This window comes from Glycine max, chromosome 4, assembly GCF_000004515.6.
Source record: "Glycine max cultivar Williams 82 chromosome 4, Glycine_max_v4.0, whole genome shotgun sequence".
In the NCBI taxonomy this organism is placed as follows: domain Eukaryota; kingdom Viridiplantae; phylum Streptophyta; class Magnoliopsida; order Fabales; family Fabaceae; genus Glycine; species Glycine max.
This window is the reverse complement of record NC_016091.4, coordinates 16,158,460-16,180,419: the sequence shown is the minus strand read 5'-3', so window position 1 is coordinate 16,180,419 and position 21,960 is coordinate 16,158,460. Positions and strand designations below refer to the sequence as shown.

Below are 21,960 nucleotides of genomic sequence, written 5' to 3'. Positions count from 1 at the left end.
TTCCTGTTAAATATAAAACAAACAGATCACACAAATTATTATGAAAATATTGACGTAAATGACGTAAATTATTAGTATTACTTACCACTGCATGTCTAGGCTCCTCCAAAGCGGGCCTCGCAGATGTTGACGGTGCTCCTAGCTCCGGCACGTGAGGGATATTTGTCTGTGGGGCCTGAGGGACGACTCGGGGCTGCGGAGCATGACCATCTGGCAGAGGATATGATGCCTAGCCTGGTGTCATGAAAGGATGTGAGATGCGAAAGAACCAGTCCATGTAGTCGCTGGCACACTGACCTGGCACAGCGCACACCTCACCTGCTAGAACCATATGGTCCAGGTAGTGCATCCACCTGTTGTGTATATCATCATACGACACCCATGAATCGACAGGCGGAGCAGGAATGGTCTGGGTGTATCCAAACTGCCGCATGACCCTTTCTGGTCGGTAATACACAGCAACGAGCCCCCAGCGTAGGAGACCGAAATAGCACGAAATCAAATGGAAGTCCTGGACCGATCAGTGCTCCCTATATGGGATCCAACAGACATCCGGAATCCGGAGTCGGTCTAGGCGCTGCCTGTATGCCGGTGTACGTATGTTCTTCACGGTCTTCTTCGTCGTAATCCACCTACAAGCACGCGGTGAATCCTCGCCGTAGTCCTGATCAGCAGTGGACTTCGCGACTGAGGGAAAGTGCTCGTATATCCAGCACTACAGATAGGGGTGGAATAGGCCAGGCCGGCCTACAGGGGCCTACGACCTGGCGTACATAAAGTCTGGCCTGAACTGACCTATTTAATTAAAAGGTTAGGCTCAGGCATTTTTAAAAGCCTATTAAATTAAATAGACCAGGCTTAGGCTTATTAAAAAGCCTTATAAGCCTGATAGGACGGCCTATATATATATATATATATATATATATATATATATATATATATATATATATATATATATATATCTCTCTCTCTCTCTCTCTATCTCTCTATATATATATATATATATCTATATATATATATATATATATATATATATATATATATATATATATATATATATATATATATATATATATATATATATATATATATATATATATATATATATATATATATATATATATATATATATATATATATAATATTATTTTTTGGATACAATTAATTTTTTTTTAAACGATCAGACTTTGATGACACATTACTGCTCCATAACTTCTATTCCTATAATCAAAGACTTTAATTACAATTTAGGTGTGAGTCATATGTCCTTTTATATTCCTCATTATTTTGATTGACTTTCCTTTTTTTTAACTTTCCTATTACGTTCCTACTCCATAAAATATTAAATATTTATTGTGAAGAAGGCTTTTAAAAAGGCTATCAGGCCAGGCCAGGCTTTTAAAAAGGTCAGGCCGAGCCAAAATAAAAGCCTTTGATAGACTATAGGTCAGGCTCAGGCCTCAAAGATTCATCGTAGGCTAGGCTCAGGCCTTTCAAAGCCTAGCCTGGCCTGGCCTATTCCCACCCGTAACTACAGAGGTAACTTCAAAATGATAAACATTAATAATGAAAGTCTAACAAAATTTAAAGTTAAACATTATTGAACCTCAACGAATGAAAAACATGTTTGTTACCTGCAGTAGTGTGATGTAACCGCCAAGATGTCAGCTGCTGCTGACAGAAGAATCGTTCAGTTGGTCGTACATATGCACCAGCGCAGCTACTCCCCAGGCGTACCTCCCGGTCTGACTGAGGTCACGAAGGGCCTCTAAATACACAACATGAACATTGGTTGCACTCTTGTTAGCAAACAGAGTGCAACCCAGAAGATGAAGAAGATATGCGCGAGCCACAGCTGTCCAATGACCTGCCTCGCATTGGCACTCATAGATATCATGTACCCATTGCAGGCGTATGTATGGTCCACGACACTGCCCTGTCTCAACCCTGGCAACCTCTGCAGAGACCATCAATAAGTCCATCAGCATCTGAACCGCATCATCCACGTGCAAGGGCTGAAAGGCGTGCAAGTCGCCAGCCACGAGCAGATGCAGAAGTGAGGAGACGTCGTCCAGCGTGATCATCACCTCTCCCACAGGGAGATGGAAACTAGACGTCTCCCGGTGCCATCGCTCGACAAACGATGACAAAAGTCCCCGATCGCTAGTGTCTACCAAACACGCGATCAGAGGACATAGTCTTGTCCCAGCAACTAGTCCCTCAATGGCAAGGACAGGCCTGCCTAAACTATGGACCTTCCTCCCGTGAGAGGATAACTTCAACTCAGGACGCTTCTGAATTGAAGTATAAAGGAACGCAAAATTCATTAAAATCATCATTTAAAGGAAAACTAATTTCAATCATAAAGTATAATTACCAAGTAACTAAAAATAAATATTATAAATACATCTCCCGTCCATACGCTGCAAGCAACGTGATCTGCATACTGGGTCAGCACGAATGGGTCACTCGGACCACCCGGAAATCCCTCATGCTCATCCTCAGCAGCCTGCGCGCCTGTGTCTGCTGGAATGTCTGCCCCAGTGTCCTCTACATCAACTGGTGCCATCGGGTCATTCGAAAATACGTCAGCCTCTACATCTGGCACAGGGACCACTGGCTCATCGTGTGTCGCAGTCACAGGTACTCATTGCCTCCGTGCGGATGCGGTAGGTCATCGATGCTGCGGAGCATAATCGAAATCATCACGATCTCCTCTGCCCACACCTCTGCCAGTAACGTGACCTAAGGCACGACCTAATCCTCTGGTCCTAACCATGATCTGCAAATGAGTACCGCAAATTCCATCACTGATTTCATTCACTCAAATTTCATTGGTCTATTGCAAATTTCATTGACTCAAAGTCATGCAAGTTGTCAGCATTTAATTGAATGTAGGGCTGTCAGTCACTCAATTATTTATTTTAAAAGTTGTCAGGATTTCATAAGATGGGAATGTAAAATACCGGGATGTTACATCACATTCATCATTTTTTTAATTATCTTCATTTGTGTGCATTAATGTTAAAATTACTCTCAAAACCAAAGTTTTTATTCATGTGCATGTTTTGGTCTTTGTAACAACTATTTGTGCCTATAACAAGTTACTTCTATGACAAAGTCTGCACATTGTTCCTTCTTTTTAGGACAAGTCTAATGTTTAGATTTAAAAGCTATCATATAATAGACAAAGAACACTCAACCTCAAACATTTTGGCTCAAATTGAGCTTCATATAAGTGCTTCATTCAATTTTTGGATCAAAAACAATTTCTTGCCAAATAAAGGTCTAACAAATTCTTGCATGTTAGCTAACTTTAATCTTTGGATCAAAAACAATTTTCCTAACTTGCTACTCAATTAGGTTGCTTCACTACTTACTCTAAATGACAACAACAACTACAAAAGACATTGGTAATAATAGAAGATATAAGACTAATCTTGGAAATAATATTAAAACATCTACGTCACTAAGTGGTCAAGACTCAAGACCTTTTTTCAGGACCTAAAGGATTGTCCAATGCACATGTTGTTTTTTGTATCAGATGTTATTTCTGTTGTGACTACTAAGGTCAAAATAAACAAAAAGTAACTTTTACTAAACATTGACTAACAGTCTAACACTATACAATTAGTATACGCTTTTAAATCTATGTTTTCACCCATCTACTTGTTCAAGCTGACCTGGGACCTTTAGATAACTAAACACCAAAATATTTGCCATATAAGAAAGGATTCTTATGAGCATTTTCTCAGATCACAGAAACTAAAGTTGGTCCATGTGATATTGTTAAATGGTTAAGAAGGGTTGGTTTAGCATGTTTAAGAAACTCTTTTTATGGGACACACATTCCTCACAAGATATTGCCTTCAATTACAACTTGAACTAGGCCAAGATGACCAAATTGTTGTGAACTAAATATACTGTGCATAGTAAACCAAAAATGTAGTGTCCATAGTAAAATTTAATTCAACCCAAAAAAGCTCCATCAGGTTCCAAGAATATAATATACAACATCGCAGTTAATAATGTTCTTGCTAAATTGACAAACCAAATTGTGACAACAATCTAATAAGAATCATCCAAATTACAGGTATTATTTAATCTTCTACCAAAGTAATGCACAATGTTGAAAAAAAAAATTATAATATATAAAGTACATACAATCCAGACTCCAAACAAACACCTTGGGAGAAAGAAACTCAATCCACCAACTTAATCAGTAACCTGCAAATTTCAGAACAAAAAGACACCAAATTCAAATGTTATTGTATTCTACAAATAATCCCCCAAATTTCAAAGTATTACAAACTAACCCTAAATCCTAATTTCAAAAAAACTCACTATTTTTTAAATATTTCCCAATTTTAAAAATTAAAGATGAAACTTACAGATCAACTTGATCCGTAACTTTCATAAACCATCTTACGGATCAAGTTGATCTGTAAATTTCATCAACCACCTTACGGATCAAGTTGATTCGGAAGAAGCTTACGGATCAACTTGATCCATAATCTTCACTTCTACTAACCAGTTTTTACGGATCACCTATAAAACGCTTACGGATTAAATAAAAACGCCGACAATCGAAGACGAACAGCTGCTTACCTCGACAATGTCGACGCGGAGGGAGAACACCACCCTCAAAATGCCTGGGCTACTCAACACCAACGAGCACCACGATTGCAGAACACAGACTCCCGGCGTGGAGGAAGAAGACGACGCTTATGGCTGGAACGCGGCGCGGAGGACCAAGGTCAAGCTTTTCTGAAACCAGCAACCACTTCACGCAAAGAAAACGAAAGGAAGAAGAACGCGACTTAGGCGAGGTCAGGGGTGAGGAAGGAGACCGAAACCACTTCACGCCAGCAAAAAGAAGAAAAATGGTGAGGGATCACGAGGAAGAAGAAGGCCAACGCGGGAGGGAGGGAAGGAGAGAGATGAACCATTTATTTTTAAAATAAAAAAAATTAAGCCAGGTGTACAAAGGTATTTTTGCGTCAACTGTTGAGTGCACCAACAAAAATGTTGGGTGCACCTAGCAGCACTCGCCAGTGTACAAACATGAGACCAACATAAAGGATATCCAGTTCACGAGTCAACATCCAAGTTTCTCTTTGTTGGTTCCGAGTGTTATGCCCTAGTGCCCAAAAAACTTTCCAATATCTCATATACTCCCTTTTAGATTACTAGCCCAAGGGAAAAATTAAGTGTCAATCAAACAACCCCATCATTTAGATCATGCTTAAAGATAACATTTAAAACGAAAATTTGATTAACAATCAACCTACTAAAGATTACCTTAAAATACTGATGTCAAGAGTGTATATGCATGTGATTGCCTTTCGTGAGCTCTCATTGCAGACAACAGAATCTATACCCTTATCATGTCAATTGACAAAGCCAGGTGTTACGGCCCAGTTCTTATTGACAGGCCCAAACGGATTGTTATTAGCGTCTGTAATTAAAAATAGGAAATAATAACAGGAAAAATATCTAGAATGAGTTTGTTAGGAATCTGTTTTAGCTTGTTGTTAGTGTGTGTGCATAGCAGCTTGGTGTGCAATATGCTGCTATATATACACAACCTGCTGGAAAGTTGGTGAAGAATGAATTGAGTTTAGTTTTCTATTTTCCTTCCTCTTCCTAATTTCTCTGGAGTTCTCCCTTACTCGAAAAGGGTTTGTATCACCAAGTCAGGAATCTTTTACCATAAAACAAACACATACAAGGAAAGTATAAATATACTCCTCGTTAGACAACGAATAATATTAATAAATGAAAAATATTGATCCCGAACTACCCTGTGCACCCAATGTAAAATGATTGGTGAGTCACTGGAAGTTTAATAGCCAAATGTGTTCAGATATGCTTATAGTCTGTGACTTTCAATAGATAGTTGTCTAAGCACAATTAAATCAATAAAAAGTGGACGGATTGAGTACCTCAATTCATTCAGCTTAAGTCAGAAAAGGAATCAACACCTCCATCATACATGATAACTTTAATCTTACAATTGAAGCTAAATTTATCCAAAATTAAGTTTTAAAAAAGAAAAGGACAAAGGTTAGTATTTCAGAACCAAACTCAAGGGCTGACAGCAGCATCACTTTGGCCATCTAAATCTTCGACTAATCTCCTTTTGGCAGATTTGGTTCGATAACACCATACCTCAAAAGCCTCGCTCAAGTCAGGATATCCAACTTCCCGGCTTTTAATCCAGTCTGCCAAAATGTCTGCTTGATCATTTGATGGCAACGTCAATATCAGTGACACAATTGCTCCCTCAATGGCCTGACACAAATCTTCATCCATTTTGTAAGGAAAACCAGTTTCCTCAACGGCTTTTGAATCCAATAAAGGCTTCATCTTCCGAACATATGGAAACCAGGTCTTTAGCAATTGCACCCGACACGGAGCTGGAAGAATCACGCTACCATAACCAACTGCTTCCAAAACTTTACATGCTACTTCTATCAATTTCACTTTCAGCCCCCACATGACATGGTCAAGCTTCTTGTCTTCAATGATCCCCAAAATTTTGCTTGAGATTGCCGACCAGTCGGAAACAAAATTCTTCATTAAATCCATCTTTGGGAGTACATTACACATCCATTCAAGATCAGATACCCTTTTCATTATCCTATCATACACACCCTCAAGCTCAAGGGTAGTGCCCAAAAGCAAGGAAGACAAATCCATTTCAAATGAATGAATGATGTTATAAAAACCCATTCTTACTACTGATTGTACTTCATCATCAGACATGATGATAGTAGTATCTCCATCTTCTCCTAGCATGTAGTCAATTTGCTCTTGAGCAGAGATTCGCAGCTCATCTCCAAATGGAAAACATGGTCCCTCAATAGACACGGCAAAACGAACAGCTGAAACAAATATATCTTTTGTAGTACTTACGCCTCCTGCTTTGATGTTAGGTATTTTTGACATGGCCACCGAACTGTTTCAATACCACATTTAAATTTGTAATCCTGTGTTCATTCAGAAATGATCTCCAAGTTTAGAACATACATGCCCTCACAGCAAGGTAATAGCAGCAACTCTAAAACTCATTGCAATAAAATAGCTTTAATGGGAGACATGACCACAGTCCAAGTCTCAAGTGGGGTAGACCAATGAAATAATCTATAAGAAGTCTGCTTTCATTTGAAGTGAAACATTTGCAGAAGCAGCAACATTTGAATCCTCCTCTATATCCCAAGGTTACTAAAGTCTCAAGGGCAAGTTTGCAAGGTAGATATAACAGGAAATATTCATGGACAAACTGCAATGCCAATAAAATACGAATCACAATCCAAGCAACATAATATTTTAAGCTTCAAATAAGCATGATACAACAGAGAATTAAAAATCAGGCAGGCTGCACAGGCATTTGCCAAACACAAGAAAAGCAAGCAAAATGACATAAAGCATAACAAATTGTCTCATGCAAACTATAACAGAATAGCTCATCAAAACAAAAGTATCTTACCAAACACATTACATCAATAGGGGAACACATGCACACCCTATAAATGCTAGAAATTTGGATTCGCAGCTGTCACATGGAACCATAGGACAGAAAAAAATAAGAGGAGACCATCAGTTCTTATATTGAGGGCCCCAAACTTGTTTTTTTCTCTCTCCAATTGATCTCAAGCAGTAAAAGAAACAATGGAGAGGAATTATTTTAGCTATATCCATTCTCTCCTGTCATTACCACCCACTTCTCATATTCCTTTCCTCAGAAATGAACTAAACCCATAATCCTATGGCTAGTCATTAACCAATTGAACATGATCCCTCCTTTTTCAAAAACCATTTTGAACAGATTCAGGTATATTAGCATAATTTTTCCATGGATCGGTTTATCACGCAATACAAACAAACTAGACAACTAACATAGTTGCTTTCACACAAGAATAACCATTCTATAACTAGTTGGAACTAGGAAGCACAATAACCATTGTCAGCTTAGAATTAAAAAGGCAGTACATGAAACAAAACAACATCAAGTTGAAATGAAGCCTATGGTTTTCAAATTGAAGGATAAGTGTGCAGTCACAAACTAATGCGTGTTTCATGACAAGCCTTATATAGAAAGCATGAAACACAAAGAAATATTATCACAACTCACAGACTCTATCTCAAAACTAAAGCCACCATAAGAATACAAAATCTGGCGTCTCCGAGACATATTTCTAGCACCCATGAATTTTTGCCAATGTTTCAAAGAACATTTCAAGTGGAAAGATAGACAATATTAAGAAAACCAGTGAAAAAGGAATGGTCATTGACAGATAAATCCAAAAGATTTGAAAATTTCAAGCTAGCAGAGCAGACATCAACAACGCCACAGCTAGGAAAAAAAAACATCATATACAGAAAGAAACAACAACAAAATAAAAAGAAGAAAAAACAACAAGAGTAAAAATATATACATAAATAGATAAAAAGGGGAAGTAATCAAATTGGGACTTGAAAAACAACTACAGTATTTTAAATCAAACAAAAGCTGATTATCTTTGTGCTAAAAGGGTGTCTTAGTTAGATCAAACGGTAGAGATTTTGACTTTACACACACAAGCATAACCAAAGAAAGGAAGGCAATTAGAAAATAAAGATGAGAAATTGAAATTTACCTTCAAATCAGAAGAACAGAGGAGGAAAAGAAAAGTTCTCAATTTGATTTTGTTCCTATCCTCACTTCACATCTTCAGGGCTATAGAATAAACGCCCGAATAATACTACGTCGTTTAACTCCCAAGCTTTATTATTAAAAACTGAGTTACACTACTGTCTACAAGTGGTGTTTAAGAATTAAATGATTTTTTTTTTCAAAATTTGGATTTATTGAATGTGAAATTGAATACCTTTTTTACGTCAAATTGAATAATTTATTTTAGGGAAAATAAGTTAGGGGATTGACAAAATAATAAATGAACAATGTTGGAAATATCACTTTCAATATATTTTTATTAGTATATAAATATTTTATAAGTTGTGTGTTTTTCGGATATAAAAAAGTTTAAATGGGTTGGATCTTAAGATTTATTATAGATCACTTACTAATAAGGTTTTCATATCAACCGTGGGAGTCACTTCTTATGAGATATAATTTCCATCCTTATCAATTACTTTTATAGGTGAAGTTGTATGTGTTTATATATATACAACCTAATTTGCATTGTAATGTTTGTTGTCCCACAAGATTTTTGTTTCCTTTTAATATAATATATATAAATTTCTCCCATAAATTAAAATATAGTTAAAAAATTATAATTTAAGTATTATACTCACTAATTTATCCTCGCATTTTTTTCAAAATATTCTTCTAAACATTTCCAAATAGATAGAGAACTTTAAGTACCTAGTAAACTAGTTTTTTTAACCCGTGTAATGGATAAAAAGAGAATTTGACTGTTTTTATTTAAATTTTATTTATTTAATTATAAAAATAAGCATAAACATATGCTAAAAAAATATGATAATTTTTATTTGATTTTTTTTACGGTAATTAAATGTTCAAATTTATATGCCTAGAGCAAAATTTTATGAGCACATCTAAAATTTTGTTACATTTTTTAGGGTTTTATTTTCATCCATGAATATAATGGAATACTCTTTTGTCTTCCAAAAACATGATTATAAAAAAAAAGATCACTTAAATCGATTAACTCTGCCGTAAATTGCACATATATAAATAGAATATATAATAATTTAAAAAATATATTTTATATATTGTTAAAATAAAAAAAAATATTTTGATATAAAAAGATATTTAAACATTATTATATAAAAGTTGTATATATTAAAAATACATAGAAATATCTAAGAATCTCTAGATATAAAAAATCAATGATTATAAAAAAAAAATCATCCAAATGGATTTACTCTAATATGAATACTCTTAAAACAAATAAATATAAATATGAATTAGTACAGTATAAATAACAGAAATTTAAAAATTATTAATATAAAAATTATATACATTAAAATAGATATAAATATCTAAGAGTCTCGTGACATTAAAAAACAAATGATTATAAAAATATTAATCAACTCAATGGATTTGCTAAAATATAATTATTTGTGTGATAGATGAATACAAATATGAATCATGATAGTATAAATAGATTATATATTAGTTTAAAAATATATATTTTTTATACTTTCAAATTAAAAAAATAAGGATATTTTGATATAAAAAAATATAAGCATCACCTCATATAAAAGTGCCCATGTTCCAGTGCAATGCATGGAACAAATTATTCTTAGGAGAGTAATATTTTTATTATTTTAAAAAAATAAAACTCAAAAAAAATAAAAATAAATAAATATATTTTTATAAAAATAATAAGACATGAAACATAAATCTATTTTATTTTGTCATAGTCAAAAGCATGTTAAAGAGAATACATTAAAAAACATGTTCAAAAAATACCCTTATCTATTGTCATCGCCAAAGGAAAGAGTTATTAGAAATTATTTACGCTGAAATTTTAAATGAATTCTAATATCTTAGAGTCAATAATAGTCTTTAATAAGTTCTTAATTTAACTTATTTTTTATATAAAAAACATATTAACTTTTTATGATATAAAATTATATATATTAAAAAGTTACAATCAATTTTAACCATATCAAAATATTTTCGGTCAAAATTATAAAATGACTGTTTTTCTTTTCTTATTAAATTACTTTACAATATTCTCTTCTAAAAATATGACCGACCCATTAAAAAAATATTTATATAATTTTATATCTTAAGAAGCTGAATAATGTTTTATTTTATCAATCATACTTTTCAAATTAAAAAAAATATAATATATAAACTTGATAAGTTATCTTCTTTTTGTTTCATTATTTTTCACTTTACTCCATCATTAATATATAGCATAATTTATTTTACGTAATGTTCATCATAATATGTAATCCACTTGTACATAAGTATTTCAATAATTTAATTGAAATTTAATTCCTTTAAATGTATTGATCAAGTTAAAAAAAATATTTTTTTTATTATTATGTACACAAACATAAAAAATATGTTAAAAATACTATGCAAGTGTAAACATACATAAATTTACAAAAACCAAAAAAAATAATGATCTATCTACAGTTATAATCACTTTGTAATCATAAAAACCATCCTTTAAGTGCAAAGACCAAACAATAATTATATTTTAGGATCATTCTTAGCTTCCTTGCAATTTTGCAATTTATGAAAACAAATGATGATTTTTTTTGTAGATATTAATGAAAAGGGTTAATTTCATATTAATCTGGAGAAGATTAAGGACATGTGTTACTAAAAAAATTATGTTAAAGGATCATTCAAATATAGACCGTCAATTAATGTTAATAGTTAATTTAATGTAAACTGTTAATTAATATTTCAATTTTCATTTTTTTTTAAAATAATTTAAAATTAATTTTGAATTACATTATAGAGGAATTCATGTTATAAAAAAGGTACATCCTGGATCTAACAAATTTGTTTTGCTTTGCTCCCCTTTTCACCCTACTTACCTAGTCTCTCAAAGAGCAAATTAATTAAATATAAATCAAGTTTAAATGCATAGATTTCATTATTCATTTTATGAAAAAGTCCATTATTCAGGATCTCAAGCTCACCATTGTCACTCTATCGATCTGATTTCTTTATATATTTAATAAGTTGAAGAAACTTATCATTAAAAATATAAACAAAAATTCTCTATTCTTAGTTTACTTCAAGGAAATTCAATTATCATTAAGAAATTCAATTCTTCAACCAACCAATGACTAAATAAAAAAAGAACTACATGAAAGATCTTTTAATTTTTAATTTATCACTAATTCAAAAATTCCTAGAACTTTTTTCTTTGAAAATATAAGCAAAATAAAGAGAGAAAAAGAGATCAGATTTTTTTTTACAAACAAATGATTTCAAATTGAAATTGAAATTAGCAGGACAAAAACAATGAGTGTAGTTTAAGGGATTTTGACACACAAAAAATGATTAAGAAATTTCAAATTGAAAATCAAATTCAATTGTTATGATTTAATAACAAAATAGATTAAATAAATAATCACTACTGGAAAAAAGCCTTCTACGACACTGGTTTTATGGCGGTTATACAAAAATCGATGTAGTAAGTAAAGCGGTGGCATTTTTCTAAATAATTGTAACCTTTTAAAAGCGGTTTCCTCAAAAACAACTTTAAAAATGCTTTACGACATCAATTTTTAAAAACCGTCTTCGAAAACATGTATTTTACCACTCTCTCATGCTGATGTGGCACGTTTTAATTGGGCTAGCTTGGACAATCCTAAATCTCAGTTTTCTTTCTACCCTCATTCTTCTATTCTCATTGTCGTCATAGAGAGAGAGGGAGAGAGAAGAAACATCGCAAGAGCTGTAAGGCACACTTCACTACTCCGTCGAGCGTGCACTGCATCCTAATGAGTGTTCCAAGATGCCAGCCATGGATCTGGCCAGTGAAGGCTAGAAACTTCAGGACCATCGTAAAGAAGGTGAAGAATATTGTCGTTGTCGAATAACAGAGTGTAGAAACCTGAGGACCCAAAGGAATATGCACTTTTGCCAATGGCAAAGAAACTAGCAAAGAACATGCCGTTTGAAATAACAAGTGATGAACCTTTGAAGTGGTTTTAGGCAAATAGGGTTTGGGCTTTGGAAGGTTTATTCTCCGCTCTCGTCTAAAACCTGAAACCCTTTGTTCATCGTCGGCGGAAGCATGTCATTGTCATCATCAAGCAACGGCTACGACGTGCCATGGGTAGAAAAGTATCGTCCCAGCAAGGTCGCCATCATCGTCAGCTACGAGGACGCCGTCTCCAGGCTCCAAGTCATCGCTCGCGACAACAACATGCCCAATCTCATTTTATCTGTACGTCTCTCATTTCACCCCTTAAATTAACTATTTCTTCTTTCTCAATTTTTTATCATAATTTCTAACCCTCCCATTTTAGGGTCCTCCTGGAACCGACAAACCCACTAGCATTCTCGCTCTCACACACGAGCTTCTCGAAGGACCAAATTGCAAGGAAGCTGTCTCAAACTAAACGCTTCAGATGATAGGTACGTTTTTGTAATTTCTCGATTCAGTTTTCAATTCTGGACGATTTCCTGTTAATTTATCCTTTCACTTTTGGTTATAGAGGAATTGATGTTGTGAGGAACAAGATCAAGATGTTTGCTCAGAAGAAAGTCACACTGAGCCTGGGGAGGCACAAGATAGTAATACTGGATGAAGCTGATAGGTGAGTTTTCATGGTAATTTTTAATTTAATCCAGTTAACACTGTTAGTTGCATGTTCTTATACCAACATTAACGATTTGAACATGATTGTGGCTGTGCATGCATATCAAAGATTCTAATTTGTGTTAGTGAGTAATAACCTACAGAATTAGTTGTCATAAATTCTTAGATGGTGTACCTCACATCTTTATGTTGTTTAGTCTTTTTATATCAGCAAAGAAGCTGATTAAATTATATGTTAAGGAGTGGGACCTGTAATTACATATAGCAATTTGGGGCTACCTCCAGAATGGTATAGAGCACTGGGATGGGTGTTCCCTACGTGGGCAAGGACGCATTCTCTTGACACGGGAGAAGCTGTCAACTTTCTAAAAGGTGTTGTTGTTATAGCTGACCGGATTGTTACAGTAAGCAAGGTCATAATTCTGCAAACTATATATTCTACTTCCTTCTGTTTTATTGTGTCAAATATTAGGTATTTCTTTGTTTCTCGGTATCCTTTTTGTTCCTCATATTGGACACTAATTTTAAAATGTTGTTAATCAGTCAAAACATAAAACTTTTCATCACTATGATAGTATGATATCATAATAAATTAAAATTTTTGTAGAAGATTAGTGACTTGTATTTACTATGTAATGATATGCAATGCATAAAGATCTGCCTCTCTTTTCCAGGGCTATACCTAGGAGATAACTACCAGTGAAGGTGGATGTGGTCTACATGATTTATTAAGCAGTCAAAAAAGTATTCTCAGTGGTATGTTTTTAATTTTTATATATATTTCTTCTTCTTAAAGCATACAGTTTGAAGCTCATCCTATCAAAGATTTATTTATGACTGATATTTTGGTGTTGATAACATGTGGTTTATACTCCTAAAGCAACTGTAAATCTTCTAGCAATATTCAAGCTTGGGTGAAATAATTATCTTCGGTGCAAATGCGTATCTCCATTAAAGTTTCAGATTATATGTTTTGCATTTAAGCTTGATGTTGTTGTTGGACATTGACACCCATAAAAGTAGCTTTATTTCAATGTAAACTTACTAAAACTAATCAATAGGGGGATTAACAAATTTTTCTATTCTTGTTACACAAGTACCTTGTGTTCTTCTCAATTTAACAGTCAGTGCATATCATAAGTATTTCTTTTACTCTATTGTGAATCAAATCCTATTTGAAAGCAATATTTCATGTTTACTGGATTTGATGGCAAATAACTAGTATCACAAATTTGATACAATAATGAGGCTAGAAGTCTTCTAATGAATTGATTAGAAGACTTCATATTTGTATATCTAATTGCAAGATTTTTCCCCCATCAAAAATGCTTAGAACCCTGTCCAACTTCCAATTTTCTGCAACACCGCAGCTAAGTTTTTATTAATTGTTATTTTAGAGTGACTAATTTTAACATGCCTTAGTTTCTACACCCCGAAATTAATTTGATGATTTATTCATTGGTGTTAGGATCATTCAAGTATAATACCATGTTTATTGCTTGGAAGGAATGAGAAAATAGAGATGAATTAAAACTTTTGAAATTTGAAAAATTCTATTGCTTGATTGAAGAAAAAGAAGAAAGAAAAGTTTAGAGGAAAGAAAATTCGAGAAGTAATTTTAAAAATTTTCTATCCTCATTTTTTTCATCTCATCGAAACACAGGGTAAGTGTCGCATTGGTGGCAAATCATTAACATAAAATAGACAAGATGAGGGGCAAAAAGGGGAAATGGGCTAGAGTTAAGGAGGCTTCAATTCATTTTCCGTTTTGTTTTGCCATCAACTAGTATTGTTCAGATAACTTGTTAGTCAATTAGGTAATGCATTTGGATAAAATGCTAACACTGCTTTGGACTAGTCAATTAGGTAATGTATTTGCTTGGAATTCTTGACTGGTGTCATAGAATCTGTTGTATTGATACTGGTCTATATTTTGAATAGAAAATTGTTGAAAGTCCCTTTAATTGTCAGAATAACATCCCAATTCGATTTCACAAATTCACTACTTCAGTAGAAAAGAAATTGTTAGTTTTCAAGCACTAAAACTTTCGATGCTTCTCGTCATTATTTTTTTCCTCATGAAGCTGCCTTATGCTATCAATTGTACAAGTAGTTGTGACTTGTGAGTCAATGTATGTGAATTTGAACGCAAAACAAAAAACTAATTCTTTATTGAATGATGTGCCTTAATGCTCAAACTTGTAACAATTTTATTTTTGACTAGGAATCACAAATGGAATTGATGCCACTGAATGGAACCCGTCATGTGATAAACATATTGCTTCCAACTATTCTATTGATGACCTTTTGGGGAAGGTTGCTTTACACTTTTTCCCTTTATCAACCTTCCTTTGTATCTCATTAGCTGAAATTGTCTTATTGTAATTATATGTAATGTACAGGCCAAATGCAAGATTTTGTTGCAAAAGGAATTGGGTCTTCCAGTGAGGCCTGATTATCCAATGGTAAGTTTGTTATCTGCAATGCAAAATTCTGCTCACTCTTTCTGTTATTGACTTTGGCCGAAACTTGTAGATTGGATTCATTGGAAGACTGGACTACTAGAAAGGTATTGACCTGATTCGGTTGGCAATGCTAGAGCTCATGGAAGATGGTGTTCAGTTTGTAAGTGATTTTGTATATGTGTTCTATAAACACATGATGTGTCAATCACTAATTAAATCCCTGGCCTATCCAAAAAAAAAAACTAATTAAATCCCTAGACATGGTGGTGTCAAAATGTAGGTTGTGTTTATCGGTAGGGTATAAAATATATCTTGAGATGTTGTAGAATATACCTGCTAAATAAATTTTAAACAACTTGATACTTGCCATAAAAAAATCATGTGATTGATCATTCTTCAGATTTAACCTCCTTGTATGAATATTTTCATTTGAGAGTAATTGAGGCCCCTTAAATTCTAATTGATGGATGTAAGTATAACTTCTGAGTTTTGAGGAATGTGTTGTATATTTGTGACCCTCTTTCATGGCTAGTTATTTTCCTTATTTTTTTCCAGGTTATGCTAGGTTTAGGAAACTCTATTTATGAAGATTGGATGAGTGCAACAAAATCAGCTTATAAAGATAAATTTCGGGGTTGGGTGGGATTCAATGTTCCAATATCTCATAAAATAACTGCAAGGTAATCCAAAATTTATGAATAGGACACTTGCAGTTCATTCAAAATTTCCTTACTATATCTATATCAATTATGCTTCTTATTGTATTCCAGGTATGGTCAATTGTGATATACTGTTAATGCCATCTGCATTTGAGCCCTGCAGACTAAATCAATTGTATGCAATGAGATATGGAACTATACCTGTAGTTCATGAAACTGAGGGGCTAAGAGTAAGTCAATAAAATATAAACAATTGACTAGTGCAACATGATTTCTTTGCCTTGATATGCTTTTCTCTTTGTACAGGATACTGTTCATAATTTGAATCCCTATACTGAAGAAAGTAAAGCTGAAAGCACTGGGTATGTTGTCCATGAGCTTTGATTTATTATTCTTCAATTATCCAATTGTCATATTTTATTAATAAACTTTACAACACTTTGGTCCAAGTGAAATTAACATAGTTATAGCATAATAAAAAAAATGGAACCTGTGTAATAAGCGTGCCTCTTATTTTAATTTCTTGTTGTGAATCATGGCAGTTAGAGATTTCTTATTGCTGATTACTAAGTATAATACAGTGATTAGAAATAATTTAAATTTGTAAAAGAAAGTAAGCTTAATACAGTGACCAGAAAAACTCCCATAAGCTTGTACATGCCTGGATAAAATGTAACGACATGTAACTTTGCCAATTATAAATATACTTTATAAGAACAGATTGTGGATGTGATCAATATTAGCCAAAAAATATATTTTTACTATGACCAGCTGGGAAATAGATATTTTGTGTCTAATTGCTTTTTCATTTTTTTTAAAAAATAATTAGTGGATAATTTACGAAAGTAGTAATTATTATAAAGATAAAATAGTGATTATGAATTTAGTTATAAAAATAAAATAAGTATAAAAATGTGTACACTAAAATATCCAATTGTCTTTATATATAGTCATATACCTTCTAAAGACGGTTGTCATGAAACAGCCGTATTAGAAAGCATACACACTAAGACGATTCTTAATCAACCGTCTTAGAAAGCTAACATTCTAAGACGGTTATCACATTAGAACCATCTTAGAAAGCAAGGTCTGACAGACTTTTTAAGATGGTCCTGATGTAATAACCGTCTTAGAATGTTTGCTCTTCTAAGACAGTTCTTAAACAACCGTCTTAGAATGTCAGTTTTCTAAGACGATTATGATGTAACAACCATCTTAGAAAGTTTGTGTTTTCAACGACAATATTTTTTAGAACAGTTGTTAATTAAAATTCACTTTTAACGACGTTGACTATAATGATGGTCAAGAACCATCGTTGAAATTCTAATTTAACCGTCGTTAAAAAACTTTATTGTAGTAGTGAATATTGATTAATATGAAGAAAATGAAAATGAGAGTTGATGAGATAAAAAAAAAAAATAGATGAAGAAAAAGATAACAAAATAGATAAAGAAGAAAAAATATGTAAAACATAAGAAAAGAAAATTTTGAGTAAAATGTTATTTCAACGTGAACGTACATGTAACTGTCAATATTTTTCCCTCATTTTCTCTTATCACCAAAACAAATATGTAAAAAAATAATTTAAAAAAATTTAAAGCACATAAGAAGAAAGACAATTTTCCTCTTCTTTGTCAATAAGAGAACACATAAGAAGCCATAAAAAAAGTCTAATGAAGAAGAAGAAAAAGAAACACATTAAAAAATAATATATTTTTTCTTTTTGCCTACCTTTTTCTTTCACTATTTAGATCAAAACATCAAAATTTTCTCTTCTCTTTGTTTTCTTTTTTGAAGCTAGTAAAAAATATTTAGCTTTCAAAGGGAAATATGGACCGGCTTGTTTCCTCTACAGAGGAATACGTAACACTGATTCTCTAGGAAAAAAATACATATAAGAGATTAGGGTAGTTAGTAAATTTCAAAAATAAAGGTGATTACTCAAATTTCTTTCACCACCTAATAATCTTATTTCTTAATTCAAATATGTATCTACACAAAAAAAAGTATGCTTTAGCGAGATAAATAGATGCAAATTCATGTAAGAAAAGTTCATCAAGAGAAAGTTGAAAAAAATATTATGAAATTCCCTACCTAAAGAATCTCTTTCCCAACTCAAATATGTATCTGCACATAAAAGAAAATAAAATTAGTAAGTTTTTTTGAGATAGAAAAAAAGATGCATATTCAGATAAAGAAAATTCAAAGAGAAATGAGACAAAAGATGCTGAAATTTACAGAAAGCAAAAAGAATGAACGAAAGAAACTAACTTGAAATGAGTGGTGGGTAATTTATAATAAATTGTTCACCAATTCAAATAAAATATTCACAAATGCTAATTAAAAATATGGTAATTAATTTTCTTTTAATTTGTTTTTAAAATTCTTGATGGAATATATAAATGCTAATTTGTATATTTTGATTAACAAACACAATTGAAAATATAATCTAATTAAAATCATTTATTATTTTCCTTTTATATTATTATTTATTTGTACATAAATGATAATTGAAAATATATTTATTACTTTCCTTTTAATTTAAATTGATTTTAATTTTTTTTAATATCATTTCAAATTATCTTACCTGGATTTGAGTCAATCCATATTTTTTCTTCCAATTATTTGTGTAAGTGATCCACGAAATGCTCCTAATTGTAACATAGTATTTATAATTGTATGTATGAACAAAAATATTTATTGATTCAAATTAGTCCTTTATTATTTTCCTTTTATATTATTAAGGTTGTTTTTGGTCCCTAGGAAAAACTGAGTTTCTTGAAAATATAGGCTATAATAAATTGAGATGCTTGTTGCCCTATGACATGTTGATGAATGTTTACTCTCTTATACCTAATTGAAAGACTTGAGAATATGATTATTAAACTCTCGAGTTAATTCATCAACTCTTACGAGTATACGAGTCTATTTATCCTATGTGAGTTGACTCGTGCGCAAACTTTTTTCTTAGTAAACTCTAGATAGACTCAGTAGACTCTCAAGTTTATAACCAAGTCAACGACTTAGAAAGTTAAAAAAGTTAGACCAAAACGTAGGTTATTTTGGATTTTTTTTATGCATTATGGGTTCAACCTTAATTTGGTGTGTTGCTCTTGAATCAAAAAATCCTCACCTCTAACAACATCACACCCTTATTCTCCAACAATTTCAAACCCTCAATAGGAATGCTCTACTACTACTATCACATCCACAAGTTATTATCTAGTAGTGATGTATTGTTAGACTAAGTATTGTGGAATTTATGGTTTACTTTTTTGATTTATCATGTTGTTGAAATATTTAATTGGTATGTTATCTGTATGTATTTTTTTATTATTTTTATATGAAGTAGACTTATAAGAGTCTACAAGTTGAATCTATGGAGCTCCCACGAGTTTATGTAAACTCTCGAGTTTGATAACTTTGCCTGAGAAGTGTAAATTTCAGGTGACCATATATTGAGAATGTGTTGTCTTTAATTTTTATTAACTATATTGGATTCCAGGAGGAGTGTGAACCTTGGGCACTAGAATTGTTTGTGTGTGGGATTGCTTGTGTGATAGATTAATTGCAAAATTGTATTGTGTATGTTTGTTGATCTAGTTACATGGACTCATGTGTGAGGAAATGTGATGAGTAAAACTCAGTTCTAGTGCTATTATTATTTGAGATGATAAACAGTAAACAAACTATGGAAATACATGAGTGATGGACTAAGAATATTAATAATAATTCTGACATAATTGAACTCTTTATTTGTGTTGGTTAGGACCCTTGCATGGAGAAACAATAGTAAGTATGGAAATCATCAAACATGAGAGGGTGAGGTATACATAAAACCTAATGAAATTGTTATACGTCATGAACGATTGTGTGTTTTGGTGATTTAAATTCATGCGATCGTAATACATACATGCATACATACATACTTACATACGTACATCCATACATGGAAAGATACAAAAAGTATGAGATAAAAAAAGTCGTGTGGGATGTTCCTACTGTGAGAACATTAAAGCTCATAAAATGGAGGTCGAATGACAATGTACGTTCACCTAATGCGGTGAGGGAGGCAAGTGTCCTCAAAATGATGAGATTGTGGAGCTAGATATAAGGAGTGGAGCTCGTGTGCCAGATCGTTGTCGTTCAATACCTAGTGCAGCGAAACCCAACAATGACAAAGGAAGGACAATCCTAGTAGGGAGGGTTGTTGAGGAGTCAATCCTCAGAAGTTGGATGACCACAAATTGGTACTTGGAAAATGATCAAAAGGTGTAACTGTCCTTAGGGATGTGGCGCCAAGTAGTGAGTAGGTCACAGAGCCAGCTTGGCAACCCTTACTGATTATGAGCAATTATCTGTTGGTGAGAGTCTGACATTGCACCATGGTGAAAAGGTGAACTCCTAACAGTCATCCTAACTTAATTGTTGTAAGACGACTGAGTTTTAGAAGTTTTAGTGGCAACTGACTAGTGTGAAATGATTCAAAGAGTTAGTTATAAAAACGATTAAGGTTACGAATGAGACCCGTTAGACAACAACACCGTTGTGGTTAGTAGGTGGTGTTTGACTTTCTAAGTCATTTTGTGTGGATGCACCATATGAGTTAAAGGAGATGGAAAAGAGAGGCCATGACAAGTGCTATCGATGTGGATGGACGTTTCAAGAGAAAGAAAAGGAGTCTTCCAAAGATGCCTTGTGGGTTTAACTAGGTGTTTCGGTTTATGGAGTCACTGCTCTGAGTCTTGGTCTTTTCTTTTATGAAAGAGGGTAGAGTAAAACTTTACTTTATGGGATATTTTTCATCTGTACGTGACTTGGGTGTTTCATGTTTTTCTTTCAAAGATATAAATGTGTATTTATTTTTAGTGAGTAAAGTTGTATAAGGATGAAACTAGAGGTTATTTGAAGCAAACCTTTTGCAATTTAATTATTTTATGAGAATTGGACATTTGTATAAAATGAGAAATTTATTTAAGAATGATCTTCAATTGATGGATATTTCATTTCATTTATGATGAGATAATGAAATAAGTTTCGTTTAGAAAATTTTATGCAAGGTGATTTACTTACAAGTGTTGAAAAAGAGAAACATATTTTTATGTATTTGAAGAAAGTTTTTGATAATTCAAATTTTTATTTACTTGCTAATTTCAAAAATGGCCAAAAAGTCCTTTTGTAAAATAAGGGTGCTACAAATTTGGAGGGAAAACACATATTTACAATACATGTCTATTTTTGGTATTTTTTTTTCTATCTTGGCACCTCTTTCTCATTTTACAAGTATTGTGCTTGATTTTCATTTTGTTGGAGTTTCTTTTGTGTCCTTTATTGATAATAATGCAGTTTGTTTTTTAAGTATGAACAACATGTGATTTTTACCCCTTACTTTGAGGGGTTTTCAACGTTAAAAATCTTTATGTCTTGTGAGTTTGTGGTTTATAATTTTATTGATCATAATATTGAATTTATAATTTATGATGAGTATGAACCTCAAATTATGTTCTCAAATTGATAGCATAGATATTTAAAGTAATATGTAAAATTTAAAATAACCTAGCCCGG

The 21,960-nt window shown here is 32.7% G+C and overlaps 3 protein-coding genes across 3 annotated transcripts; 1 reads left to right on the top strand and 2 right to left on the bottom strand.

The window, feature by feature from the left end:
- Positions 1 to 520: 520 nt before the first annotated feature.
- Positions 521 to 2,569, bottom strand: LOC102660696 (protein MAIN-LIKE 1-like). The gene is made up of 4 exons (XM_006579077.1): positions 2,423 to 2,569; positions 1,868 to 2,294; positions 1,680 to 1,768; positions 521 to 715 (listed from the first exon to the last, which is right to left on the bottom strand). The coding sequence occupies exons 1-4, from the start codon at positions 2,567 to 2,569 to the stop codon at positions 521 to 523; spliced, it is 858 nt and encodes a 285-aa protein (XP_006579140.1).
- Positions 2,570 to 5,913: 3,344 nt separating this feature from the next.
- Positions 5,914 to 8,699, bottom strand: LOC100815389 (uncharacterized). Its single transcript, NM_001252851.3, has 2 exons — positions 8,643 to 8,699; positions 5,914 to 7,285 (listed from the first exon to the last, which is right to left on the bottom strand). The coding sequence occupies exon 2, from the start codon at positions 6,949 to 6,951 to the stop codon at positions 6,088 to 6,090; it is 864 nt and encodes a 287-aa protein (NP_001239780.1). The 5' UTR covers positions 6,952 to 7,285; positions 8,643 to 8,699; the 3' UTR covers positions 5,914 to 6,087.
- A 4,499-nt stretch (positions 8,700 to 13,198) lies between these two features.
- On the top strand, positions 13,199 to 16,779 carry LOC106798498 (soluble starch synthase 1, chloroplastic/amyloplastic-like). Its single transcript, XM_014775093.1, has 6 exons — positions 13,199 to 13,269; positions 13,537 to 13,675; positions 15,674 to 15,736; positions 16,292 to 16,416; positions 16,559 to 16,625; positions 16,702 to 16,779. The coding sequence occupies exons 1-6, from the start codon at positions 13,199 to 13,201 to the stop codon at positions 16,777 to 16,779; spliced, it is 543 nt and encodes a 180-aa protein (XP_014630579.1).
- Positions 16,780 to 21,960: the final 5,181 nt, after the last annotated feature.

Bases quoted from the DNA above. Each gene is read 5' to 3' on its own strand.
- LOC106798498 (XM_014775093.1), top strand. From the start codon at position 13,199: ATGTTTGCTCAGAAGAAAGTCACACTGAGCCTGGGGAGGCACAAGATA. The intron at 13,676-15,673 runs GTAAGCAAGGTC...TGTAATGTACAG, and splicing joins TAGCTGACCGGATTGTTACA to GCCAAATGCAAGATTTTGTT. The intron at 16,417-16,558 runs GTAATCCAAAAT...TGAGCCCTGCAG, and splicing joins TCTCATAAAATAACTGCAAG to ACTAAATCAATTGTATGCAA.
- LOC102660696 (XM_006579077.1), bottom strand. From the start codon at position 2,569: ATGGCACCAGTTGATGTAGAGGACACTGGGGCAGACATTCCAGCAGAC. The intron at 2,295-2,422 runs GTATGGACGGGA...ACTTCAATTCAG, and splicing joins CAGATCACGTTGCTTGCAGC to AAGCGTCCTGAGTTGAAGTT. The intron at 1,769-1,867 runs GTCATTGGACAG...TTGTGTATTTAG, and splicing joins TGAGTGCCAATGCGAGGCAG to AGGCCCTTCGTGACCTCAGT.
- LOC100815389 (NM_001252851.3), bottom strand. From the start codon at position 6,951: ATGTCAAAAATACCTAACATCAAAGCAGGAGGCGTAAGTACTACAAAA.